A 19759-nucleotide genomic window follows, 5' to 3' on the forward strand; every position below is an offset into this window, starting at 1 on the left:
CCACCAGGGAAGCCCTATAGTCATTTTTTTTTAATTCTACTTCGTTTGACTATTCATAATATTTATACATTTTGCTACAGGAATATTGTATTTGACATGCCACAGCCCAGGGAGGGTTCGTATTACATGGTAGAAGCATCATAGTGCCTCCCTAAAATCTGAAGATTTCTGAATTCCAAAACACATGTGGTCACAGTGGCCTCACACAAGGGACAGGTTACTTGTAGTCACAAAGTTTACTTAGTCAGGAACAAACAAGAGGCTGAGAACCAAGAGCTTTTAGGGGTGAGAAGCATAGGACTGAGAGGATCATGGCAGACAAATGTTAAGCAACTGGGAATTGGAAGACTGGACACCAATGGGCAGAGCATACCTACAGGAGACTGATGCTAGGTTGAGACACCTTCCTTCCTTGGTAAAAAGTGGGGTTGGGATCTGGGCCTCTACAACGGTACGGGGTGGATAAATGGAGAAGGAGAACTGCTGCGACAGAGAAATCAGTAGGCATATTTTAAGAGAGCGCCTTCCTTCTTCCCTTGGGAGTAGAGATGGACTGGAAGATCCCCTGGAGGATACAGGTCTGGTCCAGCAGCAGTTGGACCAGCTGTCTACAATCGGGCGCTGTGAATATGAGAAGACGTGTGCACTCCTCGTGCAGTTGTTTGACCAGTCTGCCCAGTCCTATCAGGAGCTGCTCCAGAGTGCCAGCGCCAGCCCCATGGACATTGCAGTGCAGGAGGGTGAGTGGACAGTGGACTGGGCCTGGCAGAAGGTGCTGTCAGCACGCTTTCGCTCGTTGCTACCTCTCTTTCACCCTTCCCCCCAGAATTCTTCCATCATCAGTTAGCTCCATACACACAAAAGAATATTTGATAATAAATGCCACAGGGAACTAGGGAGGAGCACCTGAAATCATACCTGCAGCGGGTATGTTTAACTTTAAGAAAGTACTGCACTGTAAAAATAACGACCCTGTCTGATAGGGGAGCCTTGGTCATCTAATGAATTTCGCCCTTGGCATCACCCTTACCGGAGCAGAGGAGTAGCTATTCTCTGGAAGAAAAGTTAAACTTTATGACTTTTTCAGTTTCTTGAGATTAAGGAAGCTCATAGTAAGAAATGAACCTCACAGTGTGGAATTTCTTCATGAAATGATCACTGGTGGTGACACTAATGGGTCTTCTTCCTGTTGCAGGAAGGCTGACGTGGCTGGTTTATATCATTGGTGCAGTGATTGGTGGCCGGGTCTCTTTTGCCAGCACTGATGAGCAAGATGCTATGGACGGTGAGCTTGTCTGTCGGTAAGTGCTCCCATGGAGGCTTCCTATTTCACTGCTATGACCCTCCCACCCCCTTTTGGGTCGTGAGACCAGGGAACTTGACATGCTTCTGTTAGTGCATTTCTCCCCATTTATAGAATATAAATATAATCTAAGCTGATTGACCATGAAGAACTGTTACAAGTTCAAATTCAAACCTTTTATTAAGTACAGCAACAACCATGCCTGCAGTCCTTACTAAAAAACCATCTGCAATAATTCAGCAAAGGAAATGATGGATATAGAATTAAGCATATTGGATACAGAGTGGAGAGTAGCTTTTAGTTCTGTTTAAGTGCAGCACCTCAGAGTTAATGAAATGTGGACTGCTTTTGCCTTACCAGAGTAAGTCTAATAGGAAGCTGTGGGTCTTCAACTATCCCCAAAAATGGAATTACAGAATTTCTACAGCCTTTCAAATCTCTTGACCATACACTTTCCCTCATACAGGATCTCAAGTTACTTCGTGTCTGTGATTCTAATCTTACTAAAAACCTGTAAATGAGCATTTAGTGATTTCTGAAACTTTACTTAACATAGAAATAAAAAGGCAGGACTTTTTAATAGCCTGCAGAGGTTCTCAAACCTTTTCTTCAGGACTCTTTACCTTCTTAAAAAGTATGGAGGCCCTCAAAGAGCTTCTGTTTATGTAAGCTATATCTATCGATACTTATTGTATTAGAAAGTAAAACTGAGAAGTTTTTAAAATATTTATGAATTTGTTTAAAAATAACAATAAGCCCATTTTATGTCAACATATGTTTTTTCGTTGTTGTTTTATTTTTTGTTGTTGTTGTTTGTTTTTTTTGTGTGTGTTACGCGGGCCTCTCACTGTTGTGGCCTCTCCCGTTGCGGAGCACAGGCTCTGGACGCGCAGGCTCAGCGGCCATGGCTCACGGGCCCAGCCGCTCCACGGCATGTGGGATCTTCCTGGACCGGGGCACGAACCCACGTCCCCTGCATCGGCAGGCAGACTCTCAACCACTATGCCACCAGGGAAGCCCCATAATGTTGTTTTTAATAACTATTTTTTCAGAAGAAGTGAATGAGAAAACTGGCTTTGTTTTAATGTCTGGCATAGTAGAAGTCAGCTGGATTCTCCTTTCTGCTTCTGCATTCAGTCTGTTGTGATATCACATGTCTTACAGCCTCTGGAAAACCTCACTGCAGCCCTCATGTGAGAATGCGAGTGAAAGGGCAAATAATGTTTTAGTATTTTTATGAAAGTGGTTTTGTTACCTTGCAGAGAACTGCTACCCTGAAGGGTTCTAAACTTTCAGATGCTCTCCTTAGAGATAAACACATTTTAACATGATGCCTTAGAATTTATTGGTCCCCAGACATTTCAATCCATAATTTTTATTCTTATTCTGAAAATCCCCATTGGTCTCTTTCCACCCCCACTTTATCTGTCAGATGCCTATCTGCCCTTAGGTGCCTTAATCCTGACTAAAGTCTCCACGGCATATCACACTGGCATTTTTTGAAGAGTTGATCAAAGATTTAATAAAGATGAAATCCAATACCTTTCTGATTCTGTAGCCTGCTGTGATACTGTGTGTCATAATATAGATTGAGTTTAGACAGTGTCTCATATACTGGTTCTCAACTTGAGTGTTCCAACACGATGAATGAGTCCAATTCACTCATGATGTCACAAATAGTTTGTTACCTATTTTCACTATCAAAATGCCAAGTGACTCACTTGTAATCGCATCATTCTTATTCATCCCAGCATTCCAGTATGCTTTCTTTTGAGGGGATGGGTGCAGGGAAGAGGGATGAAGTCACAGGTAGCATATCTGCTCTTGGTCCCTGGAAGTGTCACCTGCCTGTGAACATCGTCCTTCATGTGTCTCCTTTCCTTTTATGGCTCCATGAGAAAAAAGATTGAGAGCCACTGGTATTTAGTCCAATTGACCTCATTTTATAAATGAGGAAGTGGGGCTCAGAAAATAAATTGCTTTACCCAGGGTCTCACAGAAGTTTCAAGGATGACCATAACCCTGGTACTAGTGTTTTTTCCACTATTTTTAAGCAATTATGAGTTCTGCCTCCATCTACAGTCTCGGGCGACTGGAAGTTTTAAACATGTAACCGGTCCTTCATACTCCTCGGCTGAGGTTCCTGTAGGTCAGAAATGGAGAATTTTGTTCCCTCAGTGGAGCTTAGAGCCTGCAGAGAATGCCTTTCCAATAGGATGGGTGAGGAGAGGGGACGTGTGCCTACTTCAGGGGAGGTTGGTTTTCTGCAGTGACCAGGATATCCTGCTGTTGAGAGAATCATTGCTCTTCCACCTCTAGGGTGCTCCAGCTGATGAACCTAACAGACTCTCGCTTGGCTCAGGCGGGTAACGAGAAACTAGAATTGGCCATGCTGAGCTTTTTTGAACAGTTTCGTAAGATCTACATTGGGGACCAGGTGCAGAAATCCTCTAAGGTAACAGACTCTCAGTTGGCTCCATTTAGTTCTCACTTCTGGTTGTGGCATTTCTGATTAAGAGAAATGACAGAGAGCAGTTTAGATACAATCTCCAGATTTCATGTATCAGGATAAACCAAATAGCTCCTCTTGGCCTGTAGAATTTGGGGAGACTCATCAAAAAATTGGGTCCATTTTTCTAGTACTTCATGTGCTTAATAAATGACCAGTCAAAACATCTGTTGGTCTCCCCCAAATTGGCAATTCTCAGTCTCTGTACATGAGTTGATGTTCAGAACAACAAAAGGTTTTGACAGTCTTTTTGTAATTTCAGGGTTGAAGATAACTCAGCATCTATCCAGTATTTAGTAATACTTAGAAACTAGCTCATTCCTTCAGTAAAGACTTCCCCAGCATTGTTGTCCATTTTCTTCTTATATCTTAGGCTCCTGAATGAGGACAAAACAATACTGGGATATGATTTTTCTAATCCATATTTTCTGGTTACTTTCTCTTCCCTAAACACACCACCAGCTGTACCGCCGACTCTCAGAAGTTCTGGGCTTGAATGATGAGACCATGGTCCTAAGCGTCTTCATAGGAAAAATGTAAGTGTTTTGGCTTGCCATCAGCAAGAGTCCCTTGCAATCCTGTTGCAACTGTAAAATGTGATCTTGGCATTGTGCTGCCAGTGCCTTGGTATTCCGGCATTGATCGTTTGCGTCAGAAAATTGTGCATTTGAGTGTGTGACAAGCTGTGCTTAGAGATATGGCCCGGCCCCAGAGCATTCCAGGCTTGTACAGGCAAGGATTTCATTTTGTTCACACAGAATCTCATCTACAGCCTCTGGAATCACGGGTGAAGCCCTGCCATGGCATTAGCAAAACAGACCTTCCTCCCCAGCGATTGGTGCTCAGCTCCTCACCAGATCACCCTGCTGCCAGGATGCCCAGAGTGGGCTTTCACTTTCTGGCACTGATTTCCACTAGGTGTGCCCCCAGGAGCAGAGCCCCACTCTAAAACAAGGCTTACTCCTCTCAAGAAGCATAACACCCTTCGAGAGTCTTGAATCTCCAAAATCTAGTGCTATTGTTTGGATTGTCATCAAAGTTGGAGCTCCTGATTGGCCCTTTTTTATTTTTTGTTTGTTTGTTTTTTAAGTTATGCCCCTTTGTTTACATTTCCCCCTTTTTAGGAGCTCAATTTATCAAAGCACACATTAGGAGCCAAATAAATATATTACCCAGGGCTGTGTGCAATGTGACGTTTTGCCTCCTTCCAACCATCCCAATCCTAAACACTCGTATCCATGAGCTGGTTAATCATTTAAGATGAAAAAAGCAAAGGGGGTCTAAAGGACTCTGCCAGCCAAGAACCCAGAAGCAAGGGCTACTAGAATTCTGCAGCTGACAGTGGATGGTGCAGGTGCAGAATTGCATACGTCTGCATGTTATCACTGCCGCAGAAATCTCTTACCCTTGCTGCAGAAATCAGCCCTGGAGTGCCCCAGAATTCCAAGGGCCTGGGTATGGGCCAGTGTAGCTTTGGAACCAAGTAGTGAAGATTATCTGAAGGATAATTTTTCTAGTCAACCAAATGTAAGTACGGAGATTTTATACCCATTTTTTGTGGTTGTGATGTCTGTGAAGTGGTGATGCAGATGTGTGGTGACTCTTGATGGATGATTTTCTTCTTCTCCCAACTCTCAAAGATACCAGGCACATCAAAAGTGTCTCCTGCTTTTTTTTTCTTTTTGTCCTCCAGCATCACCAACCTGAAGTACTGGGGCCGTTGTGAACCAATCACCTCCAAGACACTACAGCTTCTCAATGACCTCTCCATTGGATATCCTTTTCTAAGCTGGCTTCTGGGCGAAACAGGAACTGTGGAGTGCCACAGTCTTAGAGATCATGGCCTCCTCCATTTCTCTTTTAATTTAGCTGTATGTGTACCTAAGTATCTTCCATTCTCATAGGAACCAAAGACAATACCCAAACAGAATCCAGGAATAATTCCAGACCCTAAAAAATGAGCCAACCGACAAGCTAATAGTCTACCACAGATTAATTCCTGTCTATCTCTAAGATCCAGAAATACCCAACAGGTCTGTCTGATAGGTACACACTCTTTGTAAACAAGGTTTTAGCATAGGTGGCAGCAAAGTCCATCTGAATTTTTCTATCAGCTTATAGGTAGAAGCTGCCTGATTACAAACTTTGCAATAAAAGTAGCCACTACACTTCCTCTTGACTTGGACTCAGTCTGCTGTAAAGGTTGAATTGCTCTAAGACAGCCTTTCACAACCAGGGGTCTGCAAGAGAAGTAAACCCTATAAAAATGATCTGAGTGACTTTTTTCTCAGTTCTCCCAAAGATCGTACATAGCTAGTCTCATTCTAAATGCATAGGAGAGAGGTTAATTCACCACACAGTGGATGCCTGACGTGGGCTTTAGGGCTTAATTCTCTCTTAGAAGCCCCATTGAGAAAAGCTACTCTAGGATATCATGATTCTTGGGGGAAACTGCTGAGTTTTATCTCTTTTCTTACAGATAGGACTTTGGTATGGGTATTCTCTCACTAATCAGTTAAATTCTGCTTAAAAGAGAACACCTGTTTTTCCCATTTGGCAGTGCCATACTCAAATGGTTAAGAAAAATAAGATAGCTGGGTATGGAATTCATAGTACTCTAACCTAGAAAGTGCGCATCCTGCATTAAAGATTCTTAGTTTGCATCACACTTTCCTTGACCCTCTTCCTTTGTCTTTACATACAGTAGTGTAAGGAAACTGGTGAAGCTGAGTGCGGTACAGTTCATGCTGAACAATCACACGGTGAGTGGTTGAGCCCCTCGTCCTGGTTCTGCTCTCCAGCCACACACACACACTCTCTCAGCAAACAAGGGAGATGTTTAAGTTGAGCTCCTTGGCGCTGCTGCCGCCAAAGGCTGTGCCCTGACTCCTGTCACACTGCCAGGTTACACTTACTGTCGTGAGAGCTGCTGTTTGGGATCCAGATAACCTGAGTTATGGTGAAGTCACCGACTGTTACTCATATGGAGATAAGTTAGTTGTAGGTAACAATAACAATAGTTTTTTTAAAAAAATTTTAATACCCCTTACACCCTTAAGGAATGATAATAGAGCCATTAGCTTGAAAGGGCTCAGTAATTCTGAAATTACTGGCTTGCATTCTACCTCTGACCCATGTTTTTATCTTTTTAACTTGTTTTCTTTTTTTCAATAGAGCGAGCACTTTTCATTTTTGGGTATTAACAATCAGTCCAACCTGACAGACATGCGGTGTCGAACTACCTTCTACACAGCACTTGGGCGTCTCCTCATGGTGGATTTAGGTACTGCAATAAGTCCTAGAGGCTCATGAAGTAATCTGGCATGGTTCTAAATTTTCACTTGAGGCTAGAAAACTAGATGTGGGGGAGGTCTTTTTTGTTGTTTCAACAGTAACAAAACTAGCTGAAATGACAGTCTGATTTCACCAAGAACAGATCATGCTATCATGGTCCCTGTAACTGGAAGAGAAAAACAGTATGAGTCTGAAGTTTTCATTTGATGTGCAGTGGTTCTAAAATTCTATTCATAATTCTCATCTATAAAATAAGGGAATTGAGAATTCCTAAATGCATCTTGTTAGCCAGATAATCCTCTCCTCCCACACTGAGGTGCAACCCACCTGAGCCGGCCAGCACTCCTCAGTACCCACTTCACTGGCACATGTGAACCAGGAGAGCTTAAGCACCTTTCTGGCTCTGGTTGTGATATTAGCAGTTTGGGCTCAACTTATAAACTGAAGCTTAATAGTATCATAATTTTTTAGCTATTTAAATTTAATCCTACTAAAATTACATTATAAAACCTTCTATATTTACGAAAGATTACTTAAAAAAAAAAAAAAGAAAGGTATAAAAAGAAGGGCCTCTCCACAAGCGCCTGAATGAAGTTCAAGTCTCATCTAGTTCTCATACCCCAGCCTCAGTCCTTTCTCAACTGACTATAGTTCTCAATTAAGGAAACATAAGCAACATAGTACGTTGTACACATCAGAATCTCCGATATTGAATCTCAGTATTGAAAAAATTGGGGCATCCCCGGACTAGATGATTTCTGCCGTGACGATTTTTCTAGTTTAAAAATTATTTCTATACATACATTTTATTCTGAAATTGCTACTAGTACCTATTGGGATTATCAAGGGACCCCCTCTGAATTATCCTTGGGTCTGCTCATCTGTCATACCATCTTATTTTCCATGCATACACAGCCTTGCTTTTTTTCTGTTGGGGTCACACCCCGGCTTGTTTTCCTTGCAGGAGAGGATGAAGATCAGTATGAGCAGTTCATGCTGCCGCTCACAGCAGCGTTTGAGGCTGTGGCCCAGATGTTTAGTACTAATAGTTTCAACGAGCAAGAGGCAAAGGTGAGTCCTTCACCCACTGATTGATCAGCTTCTAGTTGAGGGCAGTCCCTGAGAGAGACTTGATTGGGTAGCACTGCAGAAAATAGTGCTTATCCATAAATTTTCCACTAATTTAACTTTTTACTCAATCTCTTGGACTCCAAGGATTTTGAAATAGAAGAACCAGTGTAAGTTTATAAACTCTATTTTTATGTTAAAGTGTGTTCTTAAAACAGCCCTTAGGATTTTTTATCTAAGTTTTTAAATGTATTAGCATCAAGTTATTTTATATGTTTTCTCATTGCCTTTTTAATCTCTGTTGTATATTTAGTTATGCCCCCTTTTCATTTTCAATACTGCTTATTAGTGCTTTCTCTCTTTTTTCTAGACGTCTTGCCAGAGATTTGTTACTTTTTGCTTTGTTTTAGCTCCATTTTATCTGTGTTTTGTATTTCATTCATTTCTACTCTTTATCTTCATACTTTTTCCTTGGTGTTATTCTGTGGTTGTAACTTCTTAACTTTTCAGCCCTTCTTTCCTAATGTAATCATTTAAAACTATAAATATCCCTCTAGGTATATTATTCCACAAGTACTTTTTGGTTTTGGTTTTGGTTTTTTTAATTGGCATAAAACTTACTGTCTTAGCCATTTTTAAGTGAATGGTTTAGTAGCATTAAGTATATTCATATTGTTGTGGAACAGGTCTCCAGAATCCACAAGTTTTGGTAGGTAACATTTTCCATTAGCATTCAGTTCTCTGTATTTTCTAATTTCCATTAAGATTTCTTCTTTGACCCACGAGTCATTTAGAAGGGTTTGTGAATTTCCATACAAATGGAATTTTAAAGTTACCTTTAGTTATTGATTTCTGGCTGTCAGAATGGTCATTTCTTGGTTTTTTGCTTTCCTCATCTTTTTACTTCATGCACACCTGCTCTCTTTACCTATAGATCTCTGTACCAAAACCAGAAAACACTAGACTATTAATATTTGTAGGACTTTTTTGCAGTGTTCATAATGACACTGATACTGAATTTTAGACCCACCAGATGGCTCAGGGGTATTGCCCCCCAAAATGCCAGACTTTACCTGACATTCTAAAATTCTCCTTTTTCATCTTTAGAAAGCCTCTTAGTTTTCTCTCTCCAGATTAGCAGGGAAGTCAGAGAGCAACACCATTTGCCCAACTCGCTTCTCTTTACTTCAGCGTTCTGGGGTCTGAGATGGGTACCATTCAAAGCTAAGGTTAATGTGGAACAGATCAATAACAGGATAGAGTATCAACCACTGTCAAGGATAAATGAGGGATATCAGTGAATATCAGCCCTTTCCCCCATCAAAAAACAAGTAAAATTAATGAAAGAACCACCTTGGCCATGAACTACAACCATCACCATATCTCTGTCGTGCCTCATATAACAAGTCTTTTAGATTGCCCATGTCTTAGACTTAAAATTGAGCTTATGGTATCTGTTCAGGAATAGAACTGTTTGCTTAAAGCAGACTGTTAGCAGAAGTGCAGACATTTTTGATAAATGAGTCAGGATACCCAACTGTGCCTACTGACGACTGTTAGCTTTTGAAAGGGCTTTTATTGCTGTTCAGAGCCCACTAGTAAAAGTTCTACTGAGAAAGAGAGCACTGGATTTGGAGTCTTGGTGTTGTAAGTCCTAATCCTGGCCCTCTTGCCACCTGCCAGCACAACTATGGGCAAATTATTTGACCTCATTGGGTCTCACTCTTTTTCTGTAAAAGTATACTATTAGTACTTCTATAGGTCCAAGATCCGGCACATCAGTCTAATTTCCAGACACCCCAACCAAAGGGCAGATACCTGTAGACTCTTGTCTTGCTTCTGGCGGAGTCTACATTTGCATTCCTGTGGCACTGGCACCTTTGTAATTAGATGTGGACCAGACCTTTAGGAATATGCCTCTTCTCCCTCTTCTTGTATGTACTTTTTTGCCTTTTTTTCCCCTTATTCTTCTTGAATAAGCTTTTTTGCTTTTCTACTTTTTACATATGATTTGTCACATTAATGTCTTAAAATTTTATCAGCCTCTATTTTTGCCATGATGGGCCAGGAACCATCCCTTTCTCTTGGAATAAAAAGCTTCCAAAATCAATTTTCCAAGTGAAGAGATTCCATTCTAGTATGGAAGAGATCGATTGAGAATATTTGGGAAGGAGTATTTGTTGAATGATGGGAGGAAGAATTTGATTACGGATATGTGAAATCCCCATCAGGTGGTTACAGGTTTGGTTTTTCTTGTATCTTAACATATTTTTGCCTTCTACTACAGCGAACTCTAGTTGGCCTAGTAAGAGACCTGAGAGGGATAGCTTTCGCCTTCAATGCCAAGACCAGCTTCATGATGCTGTTTGAATGGATGTATCCTAACTCAAACTAGGAGCGTACCACAGCAAGCCTTGACTGGAGTGTGAATGGGTGATGAAGTCATCAGGGAAGGTGGGGGGAAGGAGTTGTGAGGCAAAAGAAGGTGAAGAGTTACCCAGAAGGCCTGCCATATGTCTTGTAAGCTGTCATTCCACAGTGGTCCAATAATATGATGCCGCCTGCTTTGGTCACTGAGATTGGGAAATGAGTGAGGTGGCTTCTCAGTTTCTCTTTTGGGTCCCAGTTATACACATGCCTGTGGAATTGTTGCATGGGAATTTTGCTACACTTAGAAAAGAGAGACATTACAGTCTACTAAAAAAAGACGGCTGTACTAGGAATTAGAAAGTCTGACCTTACTAACTTCATAACCTTGAACAAATCACTTCAAATCTAAGTGCCTCTGTCTCTCGGATAGTTAGGTAAAGGAACTAGCTGCTTCCCTGTCACATTACAGAAGTGGTAAGAGGACAGAACAATATGAAATACATTGTGCTCCTCAGTAGAAAGGCATTATGTAAATTACAACGTGTCATTAGATGCCTATTACAAGTTAAAGGACACACATCGCTTTAGCACCTTCTGGTTAGAAAGACTCTTAAGATTAGCAAGGAAGAGACGGGAAATTAGAGAACTACAATTTGGTAGACTGTGCTTGACCAGTGCTGAGAAATTATTGTAAGTTCTGTACCTTTCTGGATTCAGAATTCTTCCTTAGCTTTTCATTTACAGCTACCCATCCTACATGCCAATTCTCCAGCGGGCAATTGAGCTATGGTACCATGATCCAGCCTGTACCACACCTGTGCTCAAGCTAATGGCTGAATTGGTTCATAATAGGTAAGCAGGGAGATTTTCAAAGGGTACAGCTGCCCTTTTATCTGAGCGATCCCTAAGATAATTTGCTTTATCTAGTGTTTTCAGCAGATTGTGGAAGATATTAAGATTCACTGCTGTCAAAATTTGAAAACCTCTAAAAGATTATAGTGTATGTTTTTATTTGTTTGAAAGAAGGGTGTCCCCAACCACACAATGCCATAGCTGCATGCAGGAAATAAGTCACTTTAAAAAGAGTCTCAAGGGGCCTCCCTGGTGGCGCAGTGGTTGAGAGTCTGCCTGCTGATGCAGGGGACACGGGTTCATGCCCTGGTCCGGGAAGATCCCACATGCCGCAGAGCGGCTGGGCCCGTGAGCCATGGCCGCTGAGCCTGCGCGTCCGGAGCCTGTGCTCTGCAACGGGAGAGGCCGCAACAGTGAGAGGCCCGCGTACCGCAAAAAAAAAAAAAAAAAAAAAAAAGTCTCAAGATAGCCACTCTTAAGAGAAGTGAATTTGGCAACCAAAATTCTGATTTCCCTGCCCACATGTATAAAAGTTAACATTTAGCGATGGTGCCACGTCCATCACATTCTATAGTTCACATTTCATAGAGACTATTGAGAGGGATGCAGACATGTTAGAACACTCAACACTCTTTCTGCAGAAAGGGATTTGTTAGGCAGATTACAGCTGAAAGATTTATCTTAAAAGTGAGAAAGATTTCCAAAATACCACATTCTAGATTTGCCCAGCAACTTAGGGATGGAAAGGAAAGAAAACTCTAGCACCTTGACTTCACTAGGATTTCAGGTCTGTATCTGCCTCTTAAGGCACCCTGAGAATTAATAATTTTTAAAACTGTCTTAGTGAAGAAGTGGGTAATATTCATAGAAGCTATAGCCTCCCATGAGGCTTATAGTTAAGACTTGTTCATTTATACAATAGACATTTAAGAACATCTACTCTTTGCCACTTAGGCACTTTCATCTCGATTGTGCCAGACAAAACCTCTGCCCACTTAGATGTTGCATTCTGGGGGGACGACAGTAAAAACAAAGTGTGGAAGATAATTTCAGACAGTGGTACATGCTATGAAAAGTTAAATAAGGTAATAAAACAGAGGGGAATTGGAAGGAGAGAAGGCCTCTCAGAGAAGGTAATATGAATGAGCAGAAAGATTCTGGTATCCCTGCAAGGATAAGGAGGAAAAGCATTCTAAACAGAAAACAACTGCAGAGGTCCCAAGATGGGATGAACTTGCTGGGACTTGAGACAGCAGAATGCCACTGGCTGGAGCCTGGTAAAGGAGGGGAGGTCAAGGTAGGCGACGAGTCAGACAGATCGTGTGGTGACTTAGTACAGCAGTAGTGAAGAATGGCGTGTACTCTCATTACACGGGAAGCTACTGGAGTATATTAAGCAGGAATTAAAATGGTATCATTGACATTATTTAAAGGTCTCATTCTGGCTACATGTGGAGAATGAGACTACAGGGGCAGGAGTGGAAGCAGAAGGACCACACGGGAGACGGGTGGGTTCAGGGCATATTGTAGAGCTGGATCTTGATGGATTCTGTGTAGGGAGGGGAGGAAGAAAGAATCAAGAGGACTTCTGGGTTTGAGACCTTAGCAGCCATGAGGTCCGTGACGCTCATTAAGCAGGAGAACAAACCAAGGAGGAGGAGCTCTGGTCTAGGGCACAGTCAGGAACCCGAAACTCAGGTTGTTGACATCGTCTGCCCTCCTGACCTCACTCCCCTTGTAACATTCTCAGTTCCTTTACAGCTTTTCCTCTTCTAAAGTGGACACGATGCTCGTACCCCTCCTTCAGTTGCTACTGAAGCTGTAAAGGTGAATGTAGATTAAAGTCTGAAGGGCTGTGAGTTAGTACGACCAAGAAGTGACTATGATAAAAGCTAAACTTTAAGCAACTTGAGAATTTTAAGAGAATAATTTTATCTACTGCCTCATTTTCTTTGTTTCTTTTAAACGTTTTCAGCTTGAGCAGCAGAACTTGAATCTAGTATGTTGGTCTTCAAGATACAAGCTACATCACTGGTTATCTTGGGTTAACTTGGTTATTTCACATTAGGATAAGTAATCTGCATGTCTCCGTGCAAAAAGTATCACCTAACGTACTCAGGGGAGAGCCTGAAGTAGCCTAGTCTTCCAGCAACATACCTCTGACTTTGTCTCCTCTGTGTTCTCTGCTCAGATCCCAGCGACTCCAGTTTGATGTCTCTTCCCCCAATGGCATCTTACTCTTCAGAGAAACCAGCAAGATGATAACAATGTATGGTAAGTGCTTAAGAGGAGCAGAACCCTGGAAGTGAGTTCCAGCTCAGTCACCCCTCTGCAGTGTGGGTCTCATACGCTCGTGTCACAGCGCCAGCTGGTGCCAAGAGGATTGAGGCAGTATGTGAACTGTCAGTTACCACGTGGTTGAGTAAATATATATCTTGTCTACCCAGGCAATCGCATCCTGACACTAGGAGAGGTCCCGAAGGATCAGGTCTATGCACTGAAGCTCAAGGGCATCTCCATCTGCTTCTCCATGCTGAAGGCTGCTCTCAGTGGGAGTTACGTCAATTTTGGAGTCTTCCGTCTCTATGGGGATGATGCCCTGGACAATGCTCTACAGACCTTCATCAAGCTGCTTCTCTCTATTCCCCACAGCGACCTCCTGGTAAGCCCTAAGCGTCGTTGACAGGATCCGAGCCCTACGTCATGTCAGTCTTTTTTTTTTTTTTCTGCTGAGACCATGATTGAATGTTTCTCTGAAGAACTAGAAGCTGGCTCCACCTAGGTCTTCTGTCTTCCCGTCTGAAGGGAGCTAAGCTATTTTATTGAAGATCTTGCTCCACACATGCTGAGGTACACAGCAGCTAAGCCGATTTTCGTCCTCCTTCTCCCACAGGATTACCCCAAGCTCAGCCAGTCTTACTATTCACTACTGGAAGTCCTGACCCAGGACCACATGAACTTTATTGCAAGCCTGGAACCTCATGTCATCATGTATATTCTCTCTTCCATTTCTGAAGGACTTACTGCACTTGGTAAGCACCTGGGTGGGCGGGCGGGTGAGCTGGTTGGTTGGTTTTTACCACTTAGCTAAACAGAAGGAGAGTCTTGCCCCAGCATCCAAAAGGATTACTGCTTTGGGGAGCGCATCCTAACAACAGAGTGTATAATTCATGGGTACGTTCTCAGGCAGCAAATACTTAGTGATGCCCTCCTGTGGACCAGGCACTGTGCTTGGCACTAAGGGTACAGTAATCAGTCCTGTCCTTTAGGAGTTTTTTATCTGGTAGATGAAATAGACATGTAAACAGACAACTGCCTGTTTACCACCCTTACCTGTGTACACACAGCAGTAGGGTAAGTACGGAGTGCTGTGGGAGGGCTCGGGAAGAATACCTAAACTCCTGGCTTTGAGGAGGTAGGGTCCTGCAAGGCTGGCTGAAAGAGTTGGCATCAAAGCGTAAACCTAACAGGTGAACCGGCCTTATCAGATTAGTGGAGGAAGAAGCTTCCTAGCAGCAGGAACCGCAAGTACTAGCACCTGTTGGCAAAAAAACCCCCAGGAAATCCAGATGGCTGGCACACTCGTGCAGAAGAGAAGAGGGGGAATGAAGTGAAGCCGGAGGGAGAGAGAGAAGCAGGGGCAAATCTGGAGATCACAAAGGCTGCCCTTCAGCCATATCAGTATGTTTGGGTTCTATCCTTAGGGCAGTGGAAGGTTTTACACAGCTAGCTCCATAAGTTTTTTCATCCTGTTCTACCTGGTTCTTGTCAACCATTTTGTTACCACGCTGCATTCCAGCAGTCTTAGTCAGTGTGTATGTGTTCAGAGAATACAGTACATTTTTATCTTAGGCTGAGCAAAACATAAATAGGAAGATTAAGTCAACTGCAAAATAATCACAAAATATTGCCAATGCACAGAGAATGACTTTGGATTGTCTGCTGTGGTGAGTTAGCCACACCTCTGCTCTGGGCCACTTCTTTGATACGCACTTACCTCCAGCAGGGGGCGTAGCCGTATCTAGAACAGTCCAGCCGGGGTATCAGACCCTGCTTTGGAAGGCTGTTTTTTAGCTTCTTGAAAATAGGGGGACCTCTGCATGAACGGAAGCAGCATGCTTTACTCTTTTAGGCCTGTGGCCTGTGCCTCACCTAGTCAGCTCTGTCTGCAGGCTGTGCTGCAGTGTCCCCTTAATAAAATGAATAGACAAGTCTGCAGCTTCCCACCACACACTCCCCCGGAGATGCTATAGATAAACAAATATTACAGTGCCCCACTCTAACGAACTGTAGGTGTTGATAGGCTGTATTAGTTTAGTGACAGTCACCCAGGTAACTCAGAATATAGGCTCACACTTCAGACTTGGATTCTAATCACAGTTCTTCCAGTGACTAGCAGTGTGACCTGGAGGCAAGTCACATAACCTCTCCAAACTTCAGTTTACTCATTGGTAAAATGGAACACCTACCTCCTGGAGTTCTCAAGAGGATGAAATAGAGATGATAACCTGTAAAGTCCTTGGCACAATGTTTGGCACAATAAAAATACTTGCTATATTGTAAGCTATTTGATATTTTTTTATGAAGCGTAAGACATAAATCCACATCATATTGAGTCAATAATTTCAATATTGTTTATACTGTTCTCTATTATGACAGGCTCATTTTCAAACTTAGAATTGGACCTTGCTGTATGATGAGGGTGAGAGGTTAACAGGCAGCATCCCAAGCCGTGGTCTTGGCTGCACTGACCACAGTTCCCAGTCTGACTGGGGACCTCTGTGGGATCTCAGCTAAGGGCAACTTATGTTCACCCGAGTCACCATGACCAGCTTAGTATCCCTGCTCTATTCCACCCCTCCCCCCTTTCTTCCAGACACCATGGTATGCACAGGCTGCTGCTCCTGCCTGGACCACATTGTGACATACCTCTTCAAGCAGCTTTCACGTAGCACCAAGAAGAGGACAACGCCCCTGAACCAGGAGAGTGACCGCTTTCTGCATATCATGCAGCAGCATCCAGAGATGATCCAGCAGGTAAGGAGTATGAGGGCTAGGAGGCAGTGTGGGTGTCCCACGGTGGGAGAAGCTCTCTGTGAGAGAGGAGAGGCCAGGCAAGATGAAGAGTCTGACTAACATCTCACCTGGTTAATGCTGCCAAGGTGAATTTTACACCTTAAAATTGCAGTGGATTTTCAGTTACCTGAGTAATCACTGGATATGGATATAGAAAATCTGAAAAAATCAAATTCTGAATTGTTCTCCGAGTGTCACAATAACCCCCATGCCTTGGGCCTGTCCCATGAGCACTATCCTCCTTCCGTGACAGTGACTTTGCTCATCCATTGCTGTAAATGGAGCATGAGTTAGCAGTATCCAGCTGTAAAACTTGTACTGCCACTTGCAAAACAGAAACAAGAGTGCAGGACAGGGAATTTCCTGGCGGTCCAGTGGTTAGGAGTCCAAGCTTTAACTGCCAAGGGTGTGGGCTCGTTCCCTGGTTGGGTAACTAAGATCCCCGCAGTCCTCATGGCGCAGCCAAAAATAGATTGTACCACCTTTGCTTTCAATTTAAAAAAAAAAAAAAAAGAGGGGCTTCCCTGGTGGCGCAGTGTTTGAGAGTCCGCCTGCTGATGCAGGGGACACGGGTTCGTGCCCCGGTCCGGGAAGACCCCACATGCCGCAGAGCGGCTGGGCCCGTGAGCCATGGCCGCTGAGCCTGCGCGTCCGGAGCCTGTGCTCCGCAACGGGAGACGCCACAACAGTGAGAGGCCCGCGTACTGCAAAAAAAAAAAAAGTGCAGGACAAAAAGAGATAACTGACCATGTGGAGATCAAACCATATGCTTACCATAATTTTATTTGTATGCAACATCTTTTCAAAAATAAGATTTGCAGGAATATACCAGATAAAAATACATAAGGAAAAAGAATCAACGGAAGTAGACTTTTAGCCAATATTTTAACCAATCTCATCTTTGTCTACGTTGTTCTCTAAAGGAGTAGTGAACATCCCCAAAATGTTATAAAGCTCTCTCTTCTGAGAAAAGATCCTGGGAGCTATAGTGCAAGGTGATTTTGCCTATTATAATCATTTCCTTGACCCATCCCATTACCCACAAAACTCTAGGTTAACTGGAAAGGCCCATTTTTAATTGAATTTTCAAACCAATTTAAAGAACAAGAAAGGATATATCTTAGAAACAAAACTTACCTTGTAATAGAAGATTTAAATGAAGCTTCATGAAATATTCGTCTGGTTTACTCTAGATAGAAAAGACCTTCAACCTAATAAACACCTCTGTTTGGAATCTGTAATTCTATCTTGAGTAGCCACACACTAGGTCACTGCCTCAGATTCTCCATTTCCAGATGCTGTCAACGGTGCTGAACATCATCATCTTCGAAGACTGTAGGAACCAGTGGTCTATGTCCCGACCCCTACTCGGCTTGATACTACTTAATGAAAAGGTAAGAGAACAGCTCCCTGGTGTCCAGGGCACTGAGAAACACTTACAGCAACACCCTACGGTGGTGAAAGAGGGAAAGTGGCCCATTCTCTGAGCATGTCCTATTCATGCTCTGAAAGGCATATAATCACTTAACGGTTAGAAGTCAGCACCTGTGGCAGTTCAGACAAAAGGGAAAGGATGAGGAAGTGTGACAAGGAGAGAAGATACCTAGAGATCAGAGCACCTAAGGCCTAAGTTCTAGTTCCAGCTCTGCCATAAACAGACATAAATAAGTCTAGAGGTTCCTATAAAAGAAGAATCTGGATCAGATGACCCTCACAGCATTTACAAATTTAAAATTCTAGATTTTTAAGTAAGATAAAGATATATTATCCTACAGGTGCTTGCTTGAACTTTAAGAAAAACCAAGTATCCAATTTTAATAGATATTCCATTTCTTGGAGGAGAACACTCCTTCCACTCTGCAGATGATGGAGGGCTAGTCAGCCTTTCCCCATCTTCTCTCCTTACTGCCCCCCCCCCCACTTTGCCCTACAGTATTTTTCTGACCTAAGGAACAGTATCGTGAACAGCCAGCCACCAGAGAAGCAGCAGGCTATGCATCTGTGTTTCGAAAACCTGATGGAAGGCATTGAGCGAAATCTTCTAACGAAAAACAGAGACAGGTGAGTGTAGAAGGCTCTGGCAAGAAACCCTAGGCAAGTGTTACTTTTCAAATCATTGAAATGAGGGAGACTCCTTAAAAGTCTTTTAGAGGCCGTCTAAAGCAGTGCTGCCTAATAGAAAAGCAAGCCACAAAGTAATTTTAAATTTTCTAGTTGCCACAACTAAAAAGGGTAAAAAGAAACAGACATTCATTTTAATATATTTTATTTAACCCATGTATCCAAAATAATGTGTCCATGTGTAATCAATATTTTTAAATTGAGAATTTTAAGATTCTTTTTGTTGTACTAAGTCTTCAAGATCCTGTGTATTTTACACTTAACAGGGCATCTCAATTCATATGCTACCTTTTTTTTTTTTTTTTGCGGTACGCGGGCCTCTCACTGTTGTGGCCTCTCCCGTTGCGGAGCACAGGCTCTGGACGCGCAGGCTCAGCGGCCATGGCTCATGGGCCTAGCCGCTCCGCGGCATGTGGGATCTTCCCGGACCGGGGCACGAACCCGCGTCCCTTCCATCGGCAGGCGGACTCTCAACCACTGCACCACCAGGGAAGCCCCATGTGCTACATTTTCATCGGAAATACTTGATTTGTATTTAGATTTCATAAAACTTACAGTTGCAATTAGATTCCCATACTCAAGTTGTTCCAGACATTCTTAGAAGTTGTCCAATAACTGAATTGAACGTCAGGTTTTTCTAAACTGATTTTTAAATTTTCTTTAATTTTAATTAATTTAAAATATGGCATTTTAATTAAGGTGCGATTGGGGAACTGAATTTTAAATTTCTTTTAATTGGATTCAGTTCCTCAGTTGCCCTGAGCACAGTTCAGGTGGTCTACAGCCACGTGTGGCTAATGGCTGCCATACTGGACAGCACAGGTCTCTTGGCATTAAGAAATGAGACAGCTTCATCCTCTCCCAGCTCTCACTTCGTGAGGGTTACTTCCCGTCTCTGTCAGTGAGATTCCTTTTGTGCTGCCATGAACCCAAGGTGATCCTCAGAGCCCCAGATTTGACCAGATCTCGAGGCCTGCCGTGAAGTTGTCAGGTAGAAAGGGGTGCAAAACTAGCCCAAACTTTCCCTTAAAGTCTTAAGACTGAGATTAACTGACCTTAGAAACAACCGATTCATACGTTCTGCCTCTCAGTAGCCACTTGTCTGCTAGAAACATTTTAGGCAAAGATCTTTCCCTTCCACCCTGCTCCCCCAACCTCCATGCATC

General features: G+C 42.9%; 1 protein-coding gene across 2 annotated transcripts in view; it reads left to right on the forward strand.

Moving 5' to 3' along the window:
- Positions 1 to 19759, forward strand: part of XPO7 (exportin 7) — an 85534-nt gene that overhangs the window by 64157 nt on the left and 1618 nt on the right. For both annotated transcript variants that reach the window (XM_030832560.2, XM_030832562.2), the window contains exons 12-27: positions 547 to 740; positions 1196 to 1301; positions 3623 to 3758; positions 4275 to 4348; positions 5506 to 5586; positions 6511 to 6574; positions 6987 to 7095; positions 8071 to 8177; positions 10462 to 10550; positions 11289 to 11396; positions 13588 to 13670; positions 13844 to 14058; positions 14290 to 14428; positions 16273 to 16433; positions 17768 to 17866; positions 18406 to 18533. In XM_030832560.2, coding sequence (XP_030688420.1) covers positions 547 to 740; positions 1196 to 1301; positions 3623 to 3758; positions 4275 to 4348; positions 5506 to 5586; positions 6511 to 6574; positions 6987 to 7095; positions 8071 to 8177; positions 10462 to 10550; positions 11289 to 11396; positions 13588 to 13670; positions 13844 to 14058; positions 14290 to 14428; positions 16273 to 16433; positions 17768 to 17866; positions 18406 to 18533 — 1893 coding nt within the window. The remainder of the gene's footprint in view (positions 1 to 546; positions 741 to 1195; positions 1302 to 3622; positions 3759 to 4274; positions 4349 to 5505; positions 5587 to 6510; positions 6575 to 6986; positions 7096 to 8070; positions 8178 to 10461; positions 10551 to 11288; positions 11397 to 13587; positions 13671 to 13843; positions 14059 to 14289; positions 14429 to 16272; positions 16434 to 17767; positions 17867 to 18405; positions 18534 to 19759) is intronic.

This window comes from Globicephala melas, chromosome 6, assembly GCF_963455315.2.
Source record: "Globicephala melas chromosome 6, mGloMel1.2, whole genome shotgun sequence".
NCBI lineage: Eukaryota > Metazoa > Chordata > Mammalia > Artiodactyla > Delphinidae > Globicephala > Globicephala melas.